This window comes from Canis aureus, chromosome 2 (assembly GCF_053574225.1).
Source record: "Canis aureus isolate CA01 chromosome 2, VMU_Caureus_v.1.0, whole genome shotgun sequence".
NCBI lineage: Eukaryota > Metazoa > Chordata > Mammalia > Carnivora > Canidae > Canis > Canis aureus.
The window spans coordinates 2,091,940-2,113,755 of NC_135612.1; the positions used below are offsets into that span (position 1 = coordinate 2,091,940).

General features: G+C 37.9%; 1 protein-coding gene across 20 annotated transcripts in view; it reads left to right on the plus strand.

Annotated features, from left to right (window-relative positions):
- Positions 1-21,816, plus strand: part of TMEM232 (transmembrane protein 232) — a 246,090-nt gene that overhangs the window by 47,142 nt on the left and 177,132 nt on the right. For all 20 annotated transcript variants that reach the window (XR_013359432.1, XR_013359433.1, XR_013359435.1 and 17 more), the window contains 3 exons: positions 6,515-6,669; positions 17,158-17,281; positions 18,319-18,571. Coding sequence is in view for 15 of the 20 variants with exons in the window: in XM_077861775.1 (XP_077717901.1) it covers positions 6,515-6,669; positions 17,158-17,281; positions 18,319-18,571 (532 nt within the window). In the remaining 5 variants the exon portion in view is untranslated. The remainder of the gene's footprint in view (positions 1-6,514; positions 6,670-17,157; positions 17,282-18,318; positions 18,572-21,816) is intronic.

The window sequence follows — 21,816 nt, forward strand, 5'->3', positions numbered from 1 at the left end:
CGTGTTCTCTCTCTAAAATATATAAACACATAAACAAATCTTTAGGAAAAAAAGGAAAACATATGTCTAACATAAGGGAGGTTGAAACAAAAAAATTTAAGATTCCTTTTTCAAATAGTTGTATTATGAGTTGCCTCACAGTTTTCCATGCTTCTCTTGGGAAACCAACTAAACCAACTAAAATATAAGTACTTAAGGAAACACATTTAACCACATCTATTTGTGATCATTAAAGGCTTTTGTGTTTTCTCTTTGTCTCATTATTTGGTGAATCACTGACATAAAGTGACATATGCTAAATAATTTGAATCTTTCAGTTATAATTACTAACGAGCACCAATCACTTCATGCACAAAGGGATCTTGTTTTTAAGTTTAAAGACTACTTTAACAATAAATTTATAATCTAAGATGTTGAACAATGGTAAGGACATTGATCATGAGGAAGAAAGACCTGCTTAGCAACTGACTATATGATTTAGAGGTCCGTTGAACTCTCTACATCCCCATTTGCTTATCTTTAAAAAAGACATCATCACCACCACCACCATCGTCATCATCATAATCATCATATTCACCCTAACTAGTCTATAAGATAGTGGTGAAGATTACAAAAAAAGCATGTACCTTGTAAATTAAGTGCCATGAAAATTTAAACAATGATTATTGAATATTATATTTAGGAACTCACTTTAACTTAGGCAGTTAAAATATGATTTTCATCTAAGGACATGATTATGCTGACTAAATAATTATGTTTTACTATGTAGTTAATTGTGCTTAATGTAGTGACTTGAGTGTTTTTGCTTAAAAAAATAAGATATTGTGAAATCTTGACAATACGAGTGTTTTGGTTATGAAGCAGGCAACCTTCAATGTTGATTCTGCTTATATTTAAGAATCTAAATGTTCGACAAATCAGGAAAGAATATCCACTGGAAAAAAAAAAGTATCTTCAACAAGTGGTATTGTGAAAATGAACAATGAAGCTGGACCACTTTCTTATACCATACACAAAAACAAACTCAAAATGGATGAAAGACCTAAATGTGAGACAGGGATCCATCAAAATCCTGGAGGAAAACACAGGCAGCTAACTCTTGGACGTCGGCCACAATAACTTGTTGCTAGACATTTGTCTGTAGGGAAAGGAAACAAAAGCAAAAATGAACTATTGGGACTTTATCAAGATAAAAAACTTTTGCACAGCAAAGGAAACAGTCAATAAAACTAAAAGACAACCTACAGAATGGGAGAAGATATTTGCAAATGATTTATCAGATGAAGGGCTAGTATCCAAAGTCTAAAGAACTTATCAAACTCAACACCCGAAAAACAAAAACAAAAACTTCTGCCCAGTCAAGAAATGAGCAGAAGACATGAACAGACATTTCTCCAAAGACATACAAATGGTCAACAGACACATGAAAAAATGCTCAACGTCACTCAGCATCAGGGAAATGCAAATCAAAGCCACAATGTGATACCATCTCCCACCAGTCAGAATGGCTAAAATGAACAAGTCAAGAAACAACATGTTGGAGAGGATGTGGAGAAAGGGGAACCCTTTTACACTATTGGTGGGAATGTGAACTGGTGCTGCCACTCTGTAAAACACTATGGCGGTTCCTCAGGAAGTTAAAAAGAGAACTACCTATGACCCAGCAATTGCACTACTAATTGAAGGAGTACGTGCACCCCAATGCCTACAGCAGCAATGTCCACAATAGCCAAACTATGGAAAGAGCCCACATATCCATCAACAGATGAATGGATAAAGAAGATGTGGCATATATGGATAATGAAATATTACTCAGTCATCAAAAAGAATGAAATCTTGCCATTTGTAATGACATGGATGGAACTAGAGAGTTTTATGCTAGGAGAAATAAGTCAGAGAAAGAAAAATACCATATGATCTCACTCATATGTGGAATTTAAGAAACAAAATAGATGAACAGATGGGAAGAGAAGACAAAATAAGATGAAAACAGAGAGGGAGACAAACCATATGAGACTCTGAACTATAGGAAACAAACTGAGGGCTCCTGAAGGGGTGGTGGTGAGGGGGGATAGAGCAAAGGGGCAGTGGGCATTAAGGAGGGTACTTGAAGTAACGAACACAGGATGTTGTATGCAACTGATGAACCTCTGAAACTAATAATACAACATATGCTAATTAAATTAAATTTAAATAACAAATTTAAAAAAAGAAAGATGCTATCTAAAAAATGTATGTATCTGCTTAGGGGCACCTGGGTGGCTCAGTTGTTTAAGTGTCCGCCTCTTGGTTTCAGCTCAGATCATGATCTTAGAGGCTTGAGACTGGGTTCCAAGTTGGGCTCTGCACTCAGCATGGAGTCTGCTTGTCCCTTTTCCCTCTGCACCTCCCCTCACTTTGCACTCTCTCAAATAAATGAATTTTTAAAAATTAAAAAAAAAAAGAATGTTTCTGCCTAGAGTGGAACAAGTCATTAGTCTCTGTGCCTTTTTCTTCAAAGAACAAAGAGCATAATTTCAATGTTTTCTAAGTTCTATTTCAGCTCTATACCTGCAATTCTGTGAAGGTATTAGAACAGATTGTAGCTTATTAGATTTATTGCTTTCCTTTTTCTCCCTCTCATTCCCACACAATATAAAGAATTTGAGAGGTAGTGTAGCTACTAAAATTTCTGGTTCAGCTAACTAATTTAGTGCTTGATTACATATTTGAGCATTGTTCTCCATTTTCAGCCCAACTTCTTCAGGGTAGCGTGGTCTGAGCCAGCCTCTCCAAGTGAGTACTTACCATTCAATACCCATCTCTCTCACCTACTAGGAGAAGACAGGAGGAATCCGAGAGGAAAATGGGAATATAAATAATACATCTGTATTCATCCCCCTCCTTTCTTTGTTATTGACATGCCATAGTAGAGGATTTGTGGGTTAGTTCCTACAGCCCATCATTCTCCAATAATGCTAAAAGGTCCATGACAGCATTTTTTGGCCACTGCAAAATGTTTTGTTTTTAATGTATTAATCGGCATTAGAGTAAAAGCCTAAGCATTTTGTTTTCCAAGTGCTGCCATAATATTGCTGAAAAAATAATTCTGTGGGATTTACGTATTAGGATACACACAATATGGGTGTTGGTTCTCTTTAAGAATAGGAAATTTCCTTTCCCTGCCGCTAGAACCCATTTCTTCTTCTAATATCCTTTCAAGCTGATCCAGACGCGAGGTTTCCATTGGCTTTGACAAATGGTGCACTTTAATTAGCTCTGTGGCTTTCAGAGCCAGAACACTGGATTGAGTTTTCCACTCTGTCTGTTGCTCACTAGCAGAGCTGAATTTGCTGAGTACAGTTGTCACCTGATAATAACAACATAGTTTTTTTGGAGATAGTAGATTAAAACTCAAGTGAAATCCAGTAGACCCTTTACTAAATAGCTGCATCTGTCCTAAAGGACAAATAGTTTTCTGAAAACTAGGAAATAAACAGAGTTTACATTCAAATGTGGTTAGCAATCTCATCCTCTAATGCTTTAAGTACTTGGGAAGCCAAAGGCATTATCCAAATTTGGGACATTTTACGCTATACTGCAATTGTACATGGTTACTAGGAATTGGCTTAGACTGAGACACAGGTCCTTTAAAATTAAGAGTATTATCTGATGATTCATGTCCTATTATCTAAGTAGCACATTTGTGTTGAGAGCTCCTATCCTGGCAATCTCAACCATCCCCACTATGATGGGGGGATCAAAAGCTATCTCTGAACAGCAAAAATACAGCTCATCCTTCAGAACTCATTTCTGCTATAGAAGAGAGCCCGGTCTGACATTCAGAGCTTGTGCACTCAAATTTGCATAAAATCCAAGCTGATGTGATGTGGTTATGTGAAATTTCAGCCAACACTAGATGAACAGCACTTCTGTAGGTGGACTTCTCAAAGTAGGTGTTGTATAAGCTGCAACTGATAGCTTGTTGGAGGATGTAAGCGAGAGGATATGGCCACTGGTTGATCCATGAGCTGGACCTGGGCAATCTGAGCCTCCTCCTTGGGATGCACATTCTGCTCACGTTTCCCACAGCTGGAGCCATTTTTAAGGATGCAGCCTTGAGAGAACAATGTGTTCTTGAGACCATCTGGGTGGTATAAGTGATGGAACCCCATTAAGGCCTCCTTATAAATTTTAAGCTACAGGTGGGTCCAGAGATTTGCTTGTCTTGCAACCTCCTAACACAAGCTTCCTAAGTAAGTTCCCTGGCTTATTAGACCTATCACCTACCAATCTGGAATGGCCTGTCTCTGTCTTGGCCTCTGTGTGGACAGCAAGACAGGGAAATGAAAGACCTATAAGAAGTGGTCATAAAGCCAAGAAAAAAAGGAAAAAGGGAAGAGAGAAAGGGAAGGAAGGAGGGAGGGAGGGGAGGTGGTAAGGGGGTAAAAAGAAAAGGTTCTCGGGAGTCATTTAATGCTCCGCTCAGTATTTTTCAATCTGTGTTATAAGGGCCCTTTCAACTTTTTTTTTTTTTTTAAAGATTTTATTTACTTATTTGAGAGAGAGAGAATGCACAAATAAGGGGAGGGAGAGGGACAAGTAGACTCCTCCCTGAGCATGGAGCCTGACTGGGCTTGATCTCATGACGGTGATACCATGACTTGAGCCAAAATCAAGAGTTGGAGCTTAAGTGACTGAGCCACTCAGTGCCCTCATCCTACATTATTTTATTTTATTTTTTAGATTTTATTTATTTGACAGAGCCTGCGCACAAGTAGGTGGATTGGCAGGCAGAGGGAGACGGAGAAGCAGGCTCCCCGCTGAACAGAAAGCCTGCCATGGGGCTCATTCCCAGGACCCTGGGATCATGACCCCAGCCAAAGACAGACAATCTACTAAGTCATGCAGGCACCCTGTACACTATTTTAAATATAAAGCTTTTCTATGGAATATTCTAACATTCTAAACATTGGCTTGTTTTCATTTGCCTTTCTGAGTGAGTGTTCCCCACAATCAGTAGCCTTGTGCACAGACTTTATCTTCCTCATGACTTTTTATCTCCAGCATCTGAGTTCCCAACATAATCAATACACATCTGTGGGACTTAACTAAATAGTTTACTTAGAAACTTTAAGATTTATGTATGAATTTCTGGCCTTTCAACTTAAGAATACTTACCATGAAAATTATCTTTAAATTGTAGATATGATGTTGTTTATACAATAAATGAGAATTATAAAGCCTTTTGGAGTCTCTTTAAGTGTTTCTTTTGAGCATAAAAGAATGAAATATCATCTGATATGAAGTACCTATCACAAGATATGTGTTTGAATCTGTATTGTTGGCAAAAATTCAATGAGAGTGCTATGCTATCAGTATCTAACAATAAAATCAGGTTTCTTTATACCAGTTACTTTACTAGACCAATTAAATCTAAGAAACTATTAGAAAGCACGCCAAGAAAAAACAGATAACAGCCTATTTTTTCCCTGAGTTTGTAGACTTTTAAAACAGTTACTTAGCACACATTGACCTTGTCCAGCTAGGCATGTATATTTAGCCCTTAAAGTGGAAATATACATTTTAAAACGCGATTTACTGTTTGATCATTGTTCAAACTTTTCCCGCTACCCTCCTCTTTGGATGTCAGGAAGAACTAAGTCGTATAGGGTCTAAGAAGCACAATTATTCGAATGATTGTCCTGTAGAGGATAGAGGATTTTATCTTACTGTGGAACTGATGTCATTGAACAGAAGGGACCCATGTGAAAATCAATGAAGACCTTAGGTTCAAGTTAACAAATGAAGCAAAATTTGCTGCCCCGAAATAGGCCTCTTTGGCATAGGGATATTTTAGGCTGGTTATTTTTTAAGAAATCACAAACACAGGAGAAGCTGTGAAAACTGAATAAAAGTTACCCTTTTTGTAAGAGATATTTACATTTTAAGAGAAGTCTGCATTTGTGTGGGTGTCTCCCCCTCTGGACCAGGAAGAGAAGGATGACTCTGAGTCTCTAGAAACTCTTAATCAGTGGAGAAGGCGATGATAAATCTGCATATCAACCTTACCCTTGTTTACTGTAGGCTTTTCCTGTTAACCATCCATAACTGCCCAAATCCCCTTTTTGTCTTTAGCTAGACATGTTACAGACGATGGTGGCCTGGGCCATTTTTAAAAGTATTCCTGGGTCTCCCCCATGGGTACAGGAGGTATACATGTTATTAATCTTCTCTTTGGTTTTCTCCCGTTAATCTATGTTTTTATTACAGGGGATGCAGACGTTTCAACCAAGAACCTGGAAGGGTAGATGGAAAATTATCTTTTCCTCCTCCACACTATATATACTTACAAAATATATACTTGAGTAAATTGCTCTGTTTGGTGTAACATGAAGTTTAAGAAAATAATGCATTTTCATTTGAACATTTAAAATTTATTTTCATGTTTATTCAAGTCAAATAACTCTTTCCCAGATATATTCTTATGTTGTTGTTTATTTATTTATTTTTTATTTTTATGTTTTAATTCCAGGAACACTTGCAGGTTAATCAGGGAGGATATGAAGTTAACCACCTGCTCTGGCACTGTGTGGCTGCCTGGTCATGTGTTCAGAAGAATAGTCCTCAGTTGAATAAGGTGCTGGAACATCTCATCTTTCATAAAATGCAGCTTCAAAAGAAATGCTGGTAAGAGGGATTCTATAAATCCAAAGTAATTCATTCTATAAATCCAAAGTAATTCATGGAGAAATCTTTGTGTTTAAATGTTAAATAACCTTTGTATTTAAATGTTAATCACACCTTAGTTGACTACGAAAATAATTTATAATCTCAGTTCCAAATGCAAGTGCAATTTATATATTTTGTATTAGTTCATTTCATCAATAAATTGTTCCTATCTCATTTTTTTTTTGCTAGCTTGCATGCATGTATTGCATAATTTATCTTTGGCAAATGAAATTTGTTATTGATAAGAAGTGCATCCCCCCCCCCCCCCCGTTAAAAATATCATTTATTTTTTTAAGTTGCTAAACAACAACAGTGAGGTACTAGTTTGTTATCCTTGGAGGAAGTATACGGAGAGTCTGTTTCTTTATGCCTTACTTGTAAAGTATAACAAAAATAAATCTTGACTGGTAAGTGTTCATTTCCTCCTGTATACATATTAATTTGAGAAGGAAAAAGAAATCTTAAATTACTATGAAAGAGGACATGGGTTCAATGGAGGAGAGAATAATTTTAAAGCAGTATTTCTGAGGAAAGTGATCAGAGGAGATAGCCCTTTTCAATATTTGGGGACATTTGAATTCCTCCTCCAATGTCAATGGTAATAATAATAACAACAACAATAACAGTGATGTGTCATGCTATAGCCAAGTTGCAAATTTAATCCTCATATAGTTTTCTTAAAACTAGTTCCTGTTTTTAAGCCTCTGGCTGCCCACTGTATACCAAAGGTCTTCATGTATGTAAATTCTAAGAGTCTGGAGAGTTCCTTAAAAGGAAAGTTATTTTTCTACTTTCGTTTGGAAGTTTTTGGAATTCTAGATCAAGTAAAGATTTCTGGAAGGTGGCTTAGAGTTTGCTTAATTTCCTAGAAATAGACTAGTTCAGATGATGTTTCATCAAGAACTTAAATCTGTCTTGTCCTGTGATGAGAGACATCTACTCAATATTGCAGCTAACAAAGATTGTGATTCTTTTATGTCTTAAAACTAAGGATAATATCTTTAAATAAGAAAATTACAATGCAATTAGAATAAGATTTTAATAAATAATAATATAGAGCTGATAAATATAACAAAAATTAGGGATCCTCACTGGTACAAAGTAGGTTATTCTGAAAGCCATGGTGGTTCTTTCAGACCACTCGTACCTTAGAAAATAAGTTGTAGAGGATTCACATATACAATTTAGTTTTCAAAAGGGTCTAGAACTATTTTAGCTCTTGGAAGACTCTAACTTGATTTAAAAAAATAAGAGAAATTACATTTTAACATAAAAATATGTATTTCACGACCGTAAAGTTTATTTTCAAAGCACTCTAATAATTACCAAATAAACAAGTTTAAGGAACTACCAAGATAGTAAAAGTGGATAAGAATAGCTAATTCCAAAAGTCAAGGAATTGTTTCTTTAACCAACTTTCAGTTTGACTGGACTCCATCAACATTGATTCAATTTGTTAACGATTTGTCTTGTTAAACCAACTAACCACAGGCCCCAGTTGGTGTTCACTTAGACCAAGTTCCCAAACTGGTGCATAATACAGACTCGAATTGCAGTTTCAACCTCCCCCTGAAATTTAGTCTTAAAAAAAGGTTAGCTAGGAATTTTTCAGTCTGCACCAATGAGCCTGCTACTTGGGCCCTCTCTGTCTCCCTAGATGCAGCCTTGCCTGGAACAATGCTTTTCTTTTGCAAATAACTTTCTTGCCCCAGTGACCCTCCCTCTATCAAAAGCTTCCAACTCCTTGGAGCTCCTCTCTACTTGCTCTGGGTGCTGCTTGGTTGATGAATCACTTAATAAATCCATGGAACTACAAACTTAGTTGCTTGACTTTTGCTACTTAACGATCTTTAAGGTAGTTGTTTTTTATACTTCGTGTTTTACATATTTGGGGCCACTGGAGATCATGCATAACTATTCTGACTTTGCAAATGGAGAAACGGGGGCCATGTTTATTATGCTTACTAGTGAGCAGAATGAGATTTTTAGGGTCGCAGTATAGCCTGCTTCAGTACGTCATCCCTCTATCATTCTGGCTGCACGAGTAAGGAGATGACCATTTTGAGGCATCTTGTCACTAAATCCGGACTTCTTCTGTTCTGGGAAGACATGGTGGAAATTAAGTGAGGGAGGGGATAACAGTGTTTGGACAATGCTGAATGAACAGAGGGGTAAGCTGAAAAAATTGTGAAACACAGTGACTGTTTAAAATCAAAAGAGAAGACAATTGTTTAAAAAAAAACGTGCCAAATAATTTTGATTCTGTTTCTTATACTGTTTTTTTTAAATGATGGCCGTTTTATTTTTAAAAAGTGATGACTCTAGTAAACAAAAATAATCCATTGGCATTAAAAGATTAACGTTCAAGTTAGCAATTTGCCTAACTTCTGCTAGTCAATTTTTCTGTTGTAATGCTAATATTATACCAAATTCTAAAGAATTAAGTTTCTTCTTACAAAGTATTTATTTATGTAATAGCCTATACAGCCATCAAGAAGTCATTATTCCAGATAAAGCAAAACAAACTGTGATGTAATTATGAAAATCAAACCAGAAATGCTTTCCATTTCTGGGGAAACTTGAATATTGATCTTACATACTCCTAAGATTGGGTACGTGTAAAGAATTAAGAAAATGAACAATGTATTTAGAATGAGATAGAAATATTGGGGCACAGGCCTTGATCGTAAATTGAGACTTTGCCAGGATTTGCTGGACCTAATAGCCCTGGAGTCATGACACTTGGAAGATAAATTTGGTGTAGTACTTGAAATTCAATGCCAAAGACCATTAAGAGGAGTAACCTGAACAATTTTGTTTTCTGTGCGTATCAGTAAAGTTACAATGATGATGAATCAATGTTCAGAGATTTAAAATGCAGAGGGGAGACCATTCAACTGATGGATCAGAAGATCTTTGATTCATAGTGGCGAAAGTTGCGTGTGCCCAGACGAGTGAGTGGTTTTCATCTGCCCATTTCTGATGTTCTCCATCAGTAAATAATTCATCACGTAGGTCCCTGCCTTGCTTTTCAAAACTCCCTTTATGAAGATTTTACCATAGCAAAGGATCCATGAAAGGACCCAGGAGAGGCATCACAGTTAGAGCGACCTCTGCTCACCAGCGGATGGCGCAGAAACCCTGCAGAGGAAAGAGGAAATGCACTAAAGACAATAGATTCTAAAACAGGGTGAAGAAGTGGGGGGGGGGAGAAGGGCCTACATGAGCCCCCCCCCCCCCCCCCCCAGCTATCCTGCACCAGCCTTTATCTGGGAAGGTTAGGTGCCCTGAGCTGCAGATCAGCCGCTTGCTGTAAGGCAGATTTCCATTTAATATGGTTAAATTTTCTATGAGGCGTTCTCCTCTCAATGCTCCACCCTGCGGTTTGGCCTTTTATAAACTGCCCCATTTGCTCGGGGAAGATATCTCGAGCCAGTGCAAAAGGCTTTCTAATCTAACAGGAAAATAATGAATTGTGTTTGTAATTGAATTATTAGCCAATGAAGACTGCTGAGAAATGCAGCATGGCATTTCAGGAGAGCCGTATAACATATAAAATTATATCTCCCAAAGCAAAATAGCTGATTTAATGCACCCCGTGAATGTATTCCCAAAAAAAATGCTTGACAATTTGAAATTATGTAGACGTGCAAGTGGTTTCCGGAGGTATAGTATTTGGGTTTGCATTGAAATGAATCGGGCCAAGCGTCGCCTGCTTTGTGTGGCAGTAGGGCCCTCGGTTGTGCCTCAGTCACCGATGGCCACGTGGCCGGCCCGGTGGGCGCCGAGCACAGCGACAGGCTCAGTCAGGCCGGCCCCGCCCGGCGTGCAGGTGCAGGTGGCAGCCCGGTCCTCACTCGCACGTCCCTTTACTGCATTTTTAAGCACACCTCCGATCCCCTGGCTAAGTTGCCCACGTTGGCTACCCAGGGGTGAACTTGTGGCCAGGCCTTGGTCCGCAGGTCAAGGTGCCGCCGCAGGAACCATTCGACCTCAGGTCACAAGGCCTGGGTTCCAGTACTCTCACCTGCGGCGTGTGTCATTTTGGTTAAGTCCCTCATCCCCTGTGAGCAGATCGGCTGGCAGACAGGCAGAGGCAGCTGCTGTTTCGGAGAGCCTTAGGGAGGTGGAGGGGACGAGCTCTGAGGGCCCCTTGCACCCTCGGGGGCTCTCCTAGCGCCCCATGTCCTACTGAGTCACAGCTGATTTGTCTTTTCTTCTGCCTACTGACACATGGCCTCTTCCCCGAGCTGCTGCCCTTCAGGCTGTCCCTCAGCTCTCCACCGGCCCTGTCGCACCCTGGTGTAGGCCTCTGCTGTCCCGGGCGGGACTCCTGGAGCTCTTGAACTGGCCTCCTTGCCCATGTCCTACCCTCAATGATCTGGCCTCCTCTGCTCCCAGGGTTACAACCTCCACGTGATTTCACCACTCTCCAGCCAAAAATCATTTTGTATGCACTATTTTGACAGGACATCGGGGCCTCATAAGTTGCCATGATCCAAAAAACAAAACAAAACAAGAGGAGCAAAAACATCCTGAAAGGTCCTATCACTGCAATTAATTACCCCCCAGGAGCCAAGCGGATGAAGTACCTGCGAGGACTGCGGTATGGGGGGGGTGACCATCGGTGGCCCACCTGAGCCTCCCTGGCTTGTCCCACGTGCCAGCCCTGCGGCTCCGAGAATGACGCTGGGCCAGCCGGAGGAGCCCGCCTGCAGACCACCAGGCCCACGAGGCTGTCGTCTCTGAGTGCCAGCACCCGGGCCACGCAGGCGAGAGGCATCCTGCTCATCAGGCTCCCTAAATGGTCAACATCAGGAAGCAAGTTCCGCGGGGCCTTGGTCAGGGGCAATGCGGACCGAGATTCATTCACTTGGCTCAACCTTTCCTTCCGAGACTGTTAATACAACCTGGAGTTTCTGATAAACGTAAAGGTCAGATCACTAGGGAACGTGTTCCATCCCCTCTGGAAAGGAGGAGTTCATGGATCTATATTTAACTTGTAAGGGTCATATCTTCTGGGTCATATTTATGAAATTCTTTTGACTTATTAAACTTTACCTTGTCTTCCCCCCTCACTGTCCTCCTGTTACCACCGGGATTTCCCACTCAGAAACTGTGAAGTACTGTTCGTTTCTTGGTTGGTTTGGGTGCACTCGACCAGGCAGGGACACGTGGGCCAGGACAGCCCCGCATGGGGCCGGCCTTGCTGACACACAGCTGTGGCCCGAGCGTAGCATTCGTCACTGTTCTTCCCCCTGAAAAGCCGAATGTTCCTTCTGTCTGGAAACAGACTCCCGCGCTCACAGTTTTATTTTTTCTAATCCCCACTTTAAATCTCCAAATGTTGCTGTGTCATTTCCTAACTTACAGTTATGATTAGGTGTTCAAAGCCAGTTGACTCGTGGATGGAACTGGAGGGTATTATGCTGAGTGAAGTAAGTCAGTCGGAGAAGGACAAACATTATATGTTCTCATTCATTTGGGGAATATAAATAATAGTGAAAGGGAAAAGAAGGGAAGGGGGAAGAAATGTGTGGGAAATATCAGAAAGGGAGACAGAACGTAAAGACTGCTAACTCTGGGAAACGAACTAGGGGTGGTAGAAGGGGAGGAGGGCGGGGGGTGGGAGTGAATGGGTGACGGGCACTGGGTGTTATTCTGTATGTTAGTAAATTGAACACCAATAAAAAAAAAAAAAAAAAAAAACAAAGCCAGTTGACTTCTATTTTTTTTTTTTCTATTTTATTCTCAATTCAGATTTTTTAATTTAATTTTTAAGGAGCGTCTTTGTGATTTGACAGCCAGGATGTGAAAGGCATCGCCTTGGCTCACTGGCCACCTCAGGACGTTGCTGGGCCCGATCCTCCCTGCGCCCAGCAGGGCCTGCCCCGGGAGGCTGTGCACAGGCCTGGCTCCGTGGGCCCCGTGGGCGCCGTGGGTCCTGGAGACCTCCCCGCCGAATGCCCATCATGCCCGTGCTCAGTGGGCAGCTCCTCTGCCTGCTGGGATCATACATTACCCCGCAGTGGACCAGCCGTATACGCCCGCGCTAAAGTTTATATTTAATTTTTGGCTTCTCATCGTTCATTGGAAAGGTTTTCTTTTTCCATTTTCTTCAGAACTTTAAAATCTTTAAAGTGCCTTTTTTTTTTTTTTTTTTTTTTTTTTTTGATGGTACTACAGATTTTTTCCCCCCTTGGTTCTATGTTTCCTTGGTTGTTTCTTTAAAAAAAAAAAAAAAAAAAAAAAAGATTTTATTTACTTATTGAGAGAGAGCGAGAGAGAGAGCCAGAGCACTCCAGCAGGGGGAGGGCAGGGGGCTCCCTTCCAGGCAACTTTTGCAGTAACTTCCTCCTCGTGCATTTGAATTATATGTTTTAATTTTAATCTCTTCGCAATCTCTTGGTTTCTGACCACACTTCCTTTCATGTCGGGATCAAGGCTCTTGATGGTCTTTTCCCCTTCCTTGGCTTTATGGAAAGGTGCTTAAGAGTCTTCTAAAAATAAAAAATGTCTTCTGGTGCCTGTAAAGGATCATTTTCAGATCCTCACGATCCTCCTCCCTGAGCATTCAGACTGCTAGTCCCCTTCGCCCTTGCTTTAATATCCCCCATTTTCTATTTTACTTACCTCATTACCTAGGAGAAATCTGTAAAAACTTGGTATTTTAAAACAAGAGGTTTGTATTCACAGCCTCCATCACAGAGTTGCTAAATGCAGCAACACTCAACACGCAGGTCCTCAGGGACCTTCCCGCATTCTTCCTACATTTTGGTATTTTGCTTTCGAGGAGAAGGTGCCCTGCAGAGTTCCCATCACAGTGTTCCCCTTCTCCCACCTCCTGCACACACATTGCCACCGCCTGGTTTTCTACCCTTTTCGTCATCTGGAAGTTGCCAGATGAGAGAGACAAGGATGAAGCACAGAAACAATTCTCTGGCTCCTTAAAAAACCAGCCCTCCAAAGTAAGGGACTGGCTTTCCTTTTCTGGATCTGGGAAAAACCCCGTAGATGGTAGGGATCTCTTTTTTTCCTTTTAACCTTCCTTGGGGCAAACCAGGCTGCTGTGGCGGCCCGTGTGTGCTCCTTGTTGCTGTTCTTAATCCAGCTCCATTCTGGAAATTCCCATTTTCCATTCTGGAAATTCTTCTGGAAATTCCCTAGGAGGTGCTGCTCTTAGTGACATCTCTCTCGTTTTTAGGGTTATATGGATTTTTGACGTTCTCAGTGTTTTCCGAGGTATCTACTGAAAGGTTGAGAGAACCCTTGTAAGGATTGTGACTTGGAGACATTTTCATTCCATCTTTCAAAACTGGAATTTGGTCATTGAAGAAGCGATAGAGAGGAGTAAAGAGAACCTAGGAAAATGTCTTAAATGCTGATGCTCCTAACCTTTTTATAAGGGTGTGTGTGGACGGATAGATAGATCGGTAGCTTTTTATAAAGCCTCCTGTTACTGTATTTTAGCCGATCTATCTACATATTTATTTATTTGAAATATTTTAGCTGGCTCATATTAGTGCAGAAGGAACACTGGGCTGGAGTAAGGCTAGCTGAGGTATTTACCAGTGTGCGGTGAGTCATATTAGTTTTAAAAGTGAGAAAAAAATTAAAGGTAGAATGAATCAAGTAACTATGCTATTTTGGGTGAGCCAGTAAACCTCTGCCTTAGTTTCTTTATTTATAAAATTAGGGGAAATTTTATAATATTTATCTATCATAAATATGAATTTATCATATTTTTAATTACTTTATGCATATTTAATTCACAGCACTGTCAAACCAGGTTAGTCTACTAATAATTGAGACTTGGTGCACTGCAGTGAGTTCACAGAGAAGCTAGTGCAAAATTCCTAAACCTCATCAACATGTGCATTGATTTTAAGTTTTGAATTTTAACCAACTCCAATTTGTAAGTATCGGTGTTTCTATGCTATTTTTGGCAAAGGTATTTACACTTACAGAAAACTTTGCATTCAATAGCATTGACTGAAAATAGTGTGTTTGTGTTGAAACACTTTTCTACTATAGGTGGCTGACACTCATGGATCTTTTCTCATCCTTATTTTAGTGCGAGTGCCTGCCCTACATTAGTTAATATTTTCTTGACTTAAAAGAGAACAAAAGAACCTAAATCGTAGGACAGTGAGGTATATTCAGGGGCAAGGAATTTTTGTAAACTCCGAGGCTATCCTCTCCTTTGCTTGACCTTCTTGTGAAGTGGGGTGAGGAGTACTCAGAGAATGACTCACCGGCTGTTCACCTTGGAGGGTATCTGGACCTCAGTCACTCTTGGAATTCACAGAGAAAAGTTACCAAACTCATAGCCTTTGACTTTGAAGGAACAGTCTTTCTGCAATTCGATTCAGGTCAATGTTTTGAACCTAGCCATTTCACATAGAGTATTTTATTTAAATCTTATAATCGTCTCTGAGAAGTAGGTTTTGCTGTATTTACTAGATGACTAGATTAAGACTGAGGTAGACTACGCAAATTGCCCTAGGTCCTATACCTAATCAGTGGCAGAGCTATGGTTCCATCTGTAATTTTTGACTCCAAGATCATGCTGGTAAGCATCATGTCGAATCTATCAGTCAGGATTCAGTTCTGCACGTAACAGTAACCTAACTACAACTGCATTACCAGGTAGGGCTTTAATTACTGCACATAACAAGCAGTGCACTACTGATATGCAGATTCTTAAGAAACTCAAGACCCAAGCTCCTTCTAGCTTCCTTTTTTTCCACTGGTAGTGTTGGACATGCACCTGCTTTGTTGCAAGACATCTGGTCTACCATCTGGCACCATGTATGTTTTCCAAGGGGCAGGGAAAGGATGAGCAAAGGGGGAAAAAATCACCTGTTATCTAAATTTAATCTTTTTCTTAATCAGAAAAATGATAGTTTACCCAGAAGCCTTTCATAATAGGCTTCCGTTTGTATCTCTCATTGACTAAATCTACAGTTTGTGGCTATTCCAAGCTTCAAGGGAATGTGAGGATTCATTTTTTAAGTCAAATCGATTAAGATGTAATTTACATATAATAAAATTCATATATTTTATGTATACAGATCTATGAATTTTGACAAATGCATACACTTGTGTAATCACAATCAAGATGCAGAGTATTTCCATTTTGAGGAGCAATGTTAACCGAGCATTTTGCCATCTTGAACAAAACTGAGGTTTAGTTCTGAGAGGAAGGAACAGACAATATTAGGTAGGCAATAGGCAGCATTGTCAGATTAAGGTTAATTTTTTTTTGAGGTGAAATTAACATAAAACATTGTGTTCGTTTCAGGTGTACAACATAATGATTTGATGTTTGTATATATTGTGAAATGATCACCACGATAGGTTTAGTTTCTATGTATGTAAATAATGGCTTGGAAAAAGGAGTACAGGAAATACCCATAGGTGAGAGAAGGCTTTAGTTATCATTAACCTCGTTTAAAACAGGAACCTGGATAAATCTCCCAGATCTGTTTATGTCTCAGTTTTCTAATATTAAAAAAAAAAAAAAGATTTCAAAGAGGTCTTGAATATGTCAAAAAATTGGTTCAATGAGTGAGATAATTCATGTGAAAGCACATTGAGATCTTTAAAGCTCTATTCAAATATAAAGAATTGTCTTTTTTCCCCAGGATTAGAGGTGGTTCCTTTTGAAAATGATAATGAACTTGACTTACTGGCCTGAAATATCACAGTTGTGAAATTCAAATATAGTTGTAAAATATGCTAACTCTTTATCAATGGCTGATAAATCAAGGCAATATGCAGTTGTAGGTAGAGGCAATTTTACATTTGCATTCTTACCAAGTCTCTTTCAAACTGTATCTCTTTCACTTGGGTCAAAATAACACTAAATGTGTAATTTCCTGAAACTATCAAATATATGTACATTTATGACTAATAAATTCTTGTGTGATTTCCCAGTTATACAATATTCTGAGTGATAAATCTTGACAGTCTTCTTTTCAAACTGAAATATGGGTTTTGAGAAATTACACTTTTTATAAAATGAATCTGAACTTTTGGAGTATTTAGGAAGACCATTTTACAATTTGTTGTTGTTGTTGTTGTTGTTGTTGTTATAAAGGAAAACACTCTTGAAATTCACCTCTTAGGTGCACTGGGGAACACTGTAGAACCAGAGCCCTTGATTGCTCGTTATACAGGATCTATGAAGAAATGTGATCTTTTGTAGTATTTATTGTTCTCAAAGTTTTGACAGGACACGTATCTGAATGCAAGTATCTTGTCAAACTGTGGCTCTTTCTTGTAGACTTAAATCACAACCAGTGTCGACCAATACTGGTCTTTATTAAAAGTAAATGTATCTGGTAATCTGAGATATTCATTAACTCTGGCCATCTTTTTCATTAAAAATTATTTATTGTTATTTTAATTAAGGTCTTTGTTGTTTTATTCACAAATTCCTAGGTTGGATTCAATACTGGCTTTTTTGGTCCTTGGGGAGGCTGCCAAACTAAACATGGCCTGCTTGAAAGCTTTAATGGAACTAATGAGAGATTTTCTTTTAAGCATTACGTCTGTTCAAAATCAGGTAACAATATATCGTTAATTTAGGTGTTTTAAAAGACTTGAAGAGAAATTTTATTTTTGCCACTACTTAAACTGTATATCATATCAAGGCTTATAATGAGAATAACCTTGTAATAAAAATTTTAATTAAATATAAAAGGAAATGCACATTTGCCGTATATCCCAGTATGGATAGATAGACAGATGTTAGATAGAGATGTAGAGATATGAAGGTAGATAATAGACACACACACACACATATACATGAGAGGGACTTTGAATTTTATTCACAAACTTGAGATCATAGAGTCATATATGGTTTAGCTCCCTATAATTTAAAACATATCATGAAAACATTTTTCATTATAATTATATATTATTAAAATTTATATTTTGGTGTACATGAGATAATTTAACTGTTTCTTCATTGTTGAACATTGAGTTTGTTTCTAATTATTCATAGCTAATTGCAAATAATGTTGAACTGGCATTCTCAAACATAAAATTTTTATCTGTGTTTATGACTGTTACTTCAGAATAGATGCATAAAATTAAATTGCATAGTCTATTAAATAATAGACTTTTGTAGATAGATCTCCAGATTTCTATGCAGAAGATATAACTGTCTTGCTTTCCTATGAAAAATATATTCAGTGCCACACACAATTGAATTTTATATAAAAAAGATTATTTTGTAATATAATAATTATAATAATAATTATATTATTTATATTATATAATATAATAATATTATATAATATAATACCATTTTGGTATCTCATTGCATTAATTTTTATTCTATTGATTACTAAGGAAATTGAAAAGTTATTCTTTATACTCCTTTTAGCTATTTGTATTTTTTATCCTTTGAGCTAGATTTTATGCAATCTACCCCCAGAAAATCTGTTTTTTAATGAGTACATTTTAGAAATATCCATTGATTATGGTCCTTTAACAACTCTATAGAATTTGAAGGTATTTATTATCACAAGTACAATATACAGTTTTAATTATGACAGAATGTACTTTGATTATCTAATAACCGTTTTCTCCTTTTAGGAAGAAAGCTGCAAGGTAGATAATTTTTCCTGGGCCTGGAATGTAGTCTACATATATACGACAATTCTTGCAGAAATCTGCTTGTATGCGACCACTTCTAATTTGCGAAAAACTGCTTTTATTGGTTTCTGTGTCTGTAAAATTTCACAAAAAAATATTTTGCTCATTGATAAATCAGAAGAACCACCAGAATTGAAGGAAACAAGTATTTTAGGTCTTTTGGAATATTTCTCTTCAAGAATGTCAGATAATTGTAAGTAAATTATTTCTCAATGTCTCTGTCTACATATGGCAATAAGCCTTTTATTATATTTTATATTTTGTTTTTATTTACTTTTATTTATTTTTTAACATACAATGTTGTATTAGTTTCAGGTATATAATATAGTGACTCAACAACGCCATACATCACCCAGCACTTATCACAAGTGCCCTCCTAAGTCCCACCACTTACTTAACCCATCCCCCTACCCATCTCCCCTCTGGTTACCATCAGTTTGTTCACTTTAGCTAAGAGTCTGTTTTGTGGTTTGTCTCTCTCTCTCTCTGTTTCCTTTGCTCATTTTTTCATTTTTTTTTCTTAAATTCCACATATGAATGAAATCACATGGTATTTGTCTTTCTCAGACTTATTTCGGTTAGCATTATACTCTCTAGTTCCATCCATGTTATTGCAAATGGCAAGATTTCATTCTTTTTGTGGCTGAATAATATTTCATTGTGTATATTTACTGCATCATCTTTGAATAGGAAAGTTCATCTATTGATGGACACTTGGGCTGCTTCCATAATTTAGCTATTGTAAATAATGCTGCTAGAAACACATGGGTGCATGTGTCCACTTGAATTAATGTTTTTGTATTTTGGGGGTAAGTACCCAGTGCAATTGCTGGATTGTGGGGTAGTTTTATTTTTAACTTTTTGAGGAACCTCCATACTGTCTTCCACACTGACTACATCAGTTTGCATTCCCACCAATGGTGCACAAAAGTTCATTTTTCTCACCAACACCTGTTTCTTGTGTTGTTGATTTTAGCCATCCCAACAGATGTGAGGTGATATCTCATTGTGGTTTTGATTTGCATTTCCCTGATGATGGGTGATGTTGAGCATCTTTTCATGTATCTGTTGGCCATCTGGATGTCTTCTTTGGAGACATGTCTGTTCATGTCATCTGCCCACTTTTTTCATTGGATTATTTGGTTTTTTGAGTGTTGAGTTGTATAAATTCTTTATATATTTTGGATACTAGCTCTTTATCAGATATGTCATTTGCAAATACCTTCTCCCATTTTGTAGATGGCCTTTTGGTTTTGTTTGTTATTTTCTTTGCTGTGCAAATGTATATATATATATATATATATATATATATATATATATATATATAGTCCCAATAGTTTACTTTTGCTTTTATTTCCCCTTGGTCAGGAGACATATCTAGAAAAATATTGCCATGGCCAATGTCAGAGACAGTACTGCCTTTGTTTTCTTTTTGGATTTTTATGGGTATAGGTCTTCTTTAGGTCTTTTATCAATTTTGAATTCATTTTTGTGTATGGTGTAAGGAAGTGGTCCAGTTTCATTTCTCCTGCACGGAGCTGCCCAGTTTTCCCAGCACCATTTGTTGAAGAGACTTTTTTTCATTGGATATTCTTTCCTGCTTTGTTGAAGATTAGTTGTGGACTTATTTCTGGTTTTCTGTTCCATTGATCTATGTGTCTATTTTTGTGCCAGTACCATAGTGTTTGTGATTATTACAGCTTTGTAAAATAACTTGAAGTCTGGAACCGTGATGCCTCCAGCTTTGCTTTGCTTTTTCAAGATGGTTTTAGCTACTTGAGGTCTTTTGTGGTTCTATATAAATTTTAGGATTTTTGTTATTGTTGTTCTAGTTCTGTGAAAAATGCTGCTGGTATTTTGACAGGGATTGCGTTAAATGTGTAGATTGCTTTGGGTAGTATAGACATTTTAACAATATTTGTTTTTCCAGCCCATGGGCATGGAATGTCTTTCCATTTCTTTGTGTCTTCCTCAATTTGTTTCATCAGTGTTTTATAGTTTTCAGAGTACAAGTCTTTTATCTCTTTGCTTAGCTTTGTTCCTAAGTATCTTATCAGTTTTGGTGCAATTATAAATAGGATCATTTTCTTAATTTCTCTTTTTCTGCTTCATTATTAGTGTATTGAAATACAACAGATTTCCTCACAGGAAATCCTCATAGGATTTTAGTATCCTAAGACTACTGAATTCATTTACCAGTTCTAATAGTTTTTTGATGTAGTTTTTAGGGTTTTCTATATACAGTATCATGTCATCTGTAAATAGTGAAAGTTTTACTTCTTCCTTACCATTTGGGATGCCTTTTATTTCTTCTTGTTGTCTGATTGCTGTGCCTGAGACTTCCAGTACTATGCAGAATAAAAGTGCTGAGACTGGACATCCTTGTCTTGTTCCTGACTTCAGGGGGAAAGCTCTCAGGGGGAAACCATTGAATATGATATTCATTGTGGGCTTTTCATATGTGGCTTTTATTATATTATAGCAATAAGCCTTTCACAAAGTGAAGTGGGCAACAATTTTCAATTTATTTGGACTTTTTACAAATGCAGAAAGAATATTCCATAACATGGAAATTTTTAATTGACAATATTAAAACAACTTAAATATAAAGTAGATTCAGTTTGTTTATGATTCACATTATATTCCTGGAAAACAAAGATAACCGTAGGAAAATTTAGGAAATGTGTATAAAGTTTTTTTATTCTTTTCCCCATAAGGACTTCTCTATCAATCTTCTCTATTTTCTCTAGGTATCTACTGTTTGTCTTGTTCTCTTCCCATTCAGAGGATTTCTCTTCAATTACTCAAATATTGTAGTACATTCTTCACATCTGACATTTTATACTCCATCAAAGTATACCTGTCTTGAGTCTCAAGATTAAAGGTCATTTTGATATTATTTAAGGCAACTATTAGGATAAAATACTTCTATTTTTAAAAGAGTACTATATATTGGGACAACTGGGTGGCTCAATGGTTGAGTGTCTGCCTTTGGCTCAGGTTGTGATCCCAGGGTCTTAGGCTCTAGTCCTGCATCAAGCTCCCCTCAGGGAGTCTGCTTCTCCCTCTGCCTGTGTCTCTGCCTCTCTCTGTGTTTCTCATGAATAAGTAAATAAAATCTTTAAAAAAATAAAATAAAAATAAAAGAGTACTATAGGGACAATATTTTTTTTTAATTTTTATTTATTTATGATAGTCACAGAGAGAGAGAGAGAGAGAGAGAGAGAGAGAGAGGCAGAGACACAGGCAGAGGGAGAAGCAGGCTCCATGCACTGGGAGCCCGATGTGGGATTCGATCCTGGGTCTCCAGGATCGCGCCCTAGGCCAAAGGCAGGCGCCAAACCGCTGCGCCACCCAGGGATCCCTATAGGGACAATATTAATTCAAAAGTTTCCTTTTAGGATTACTAGACCTTTTCTTTATGAATATTATTGCAAT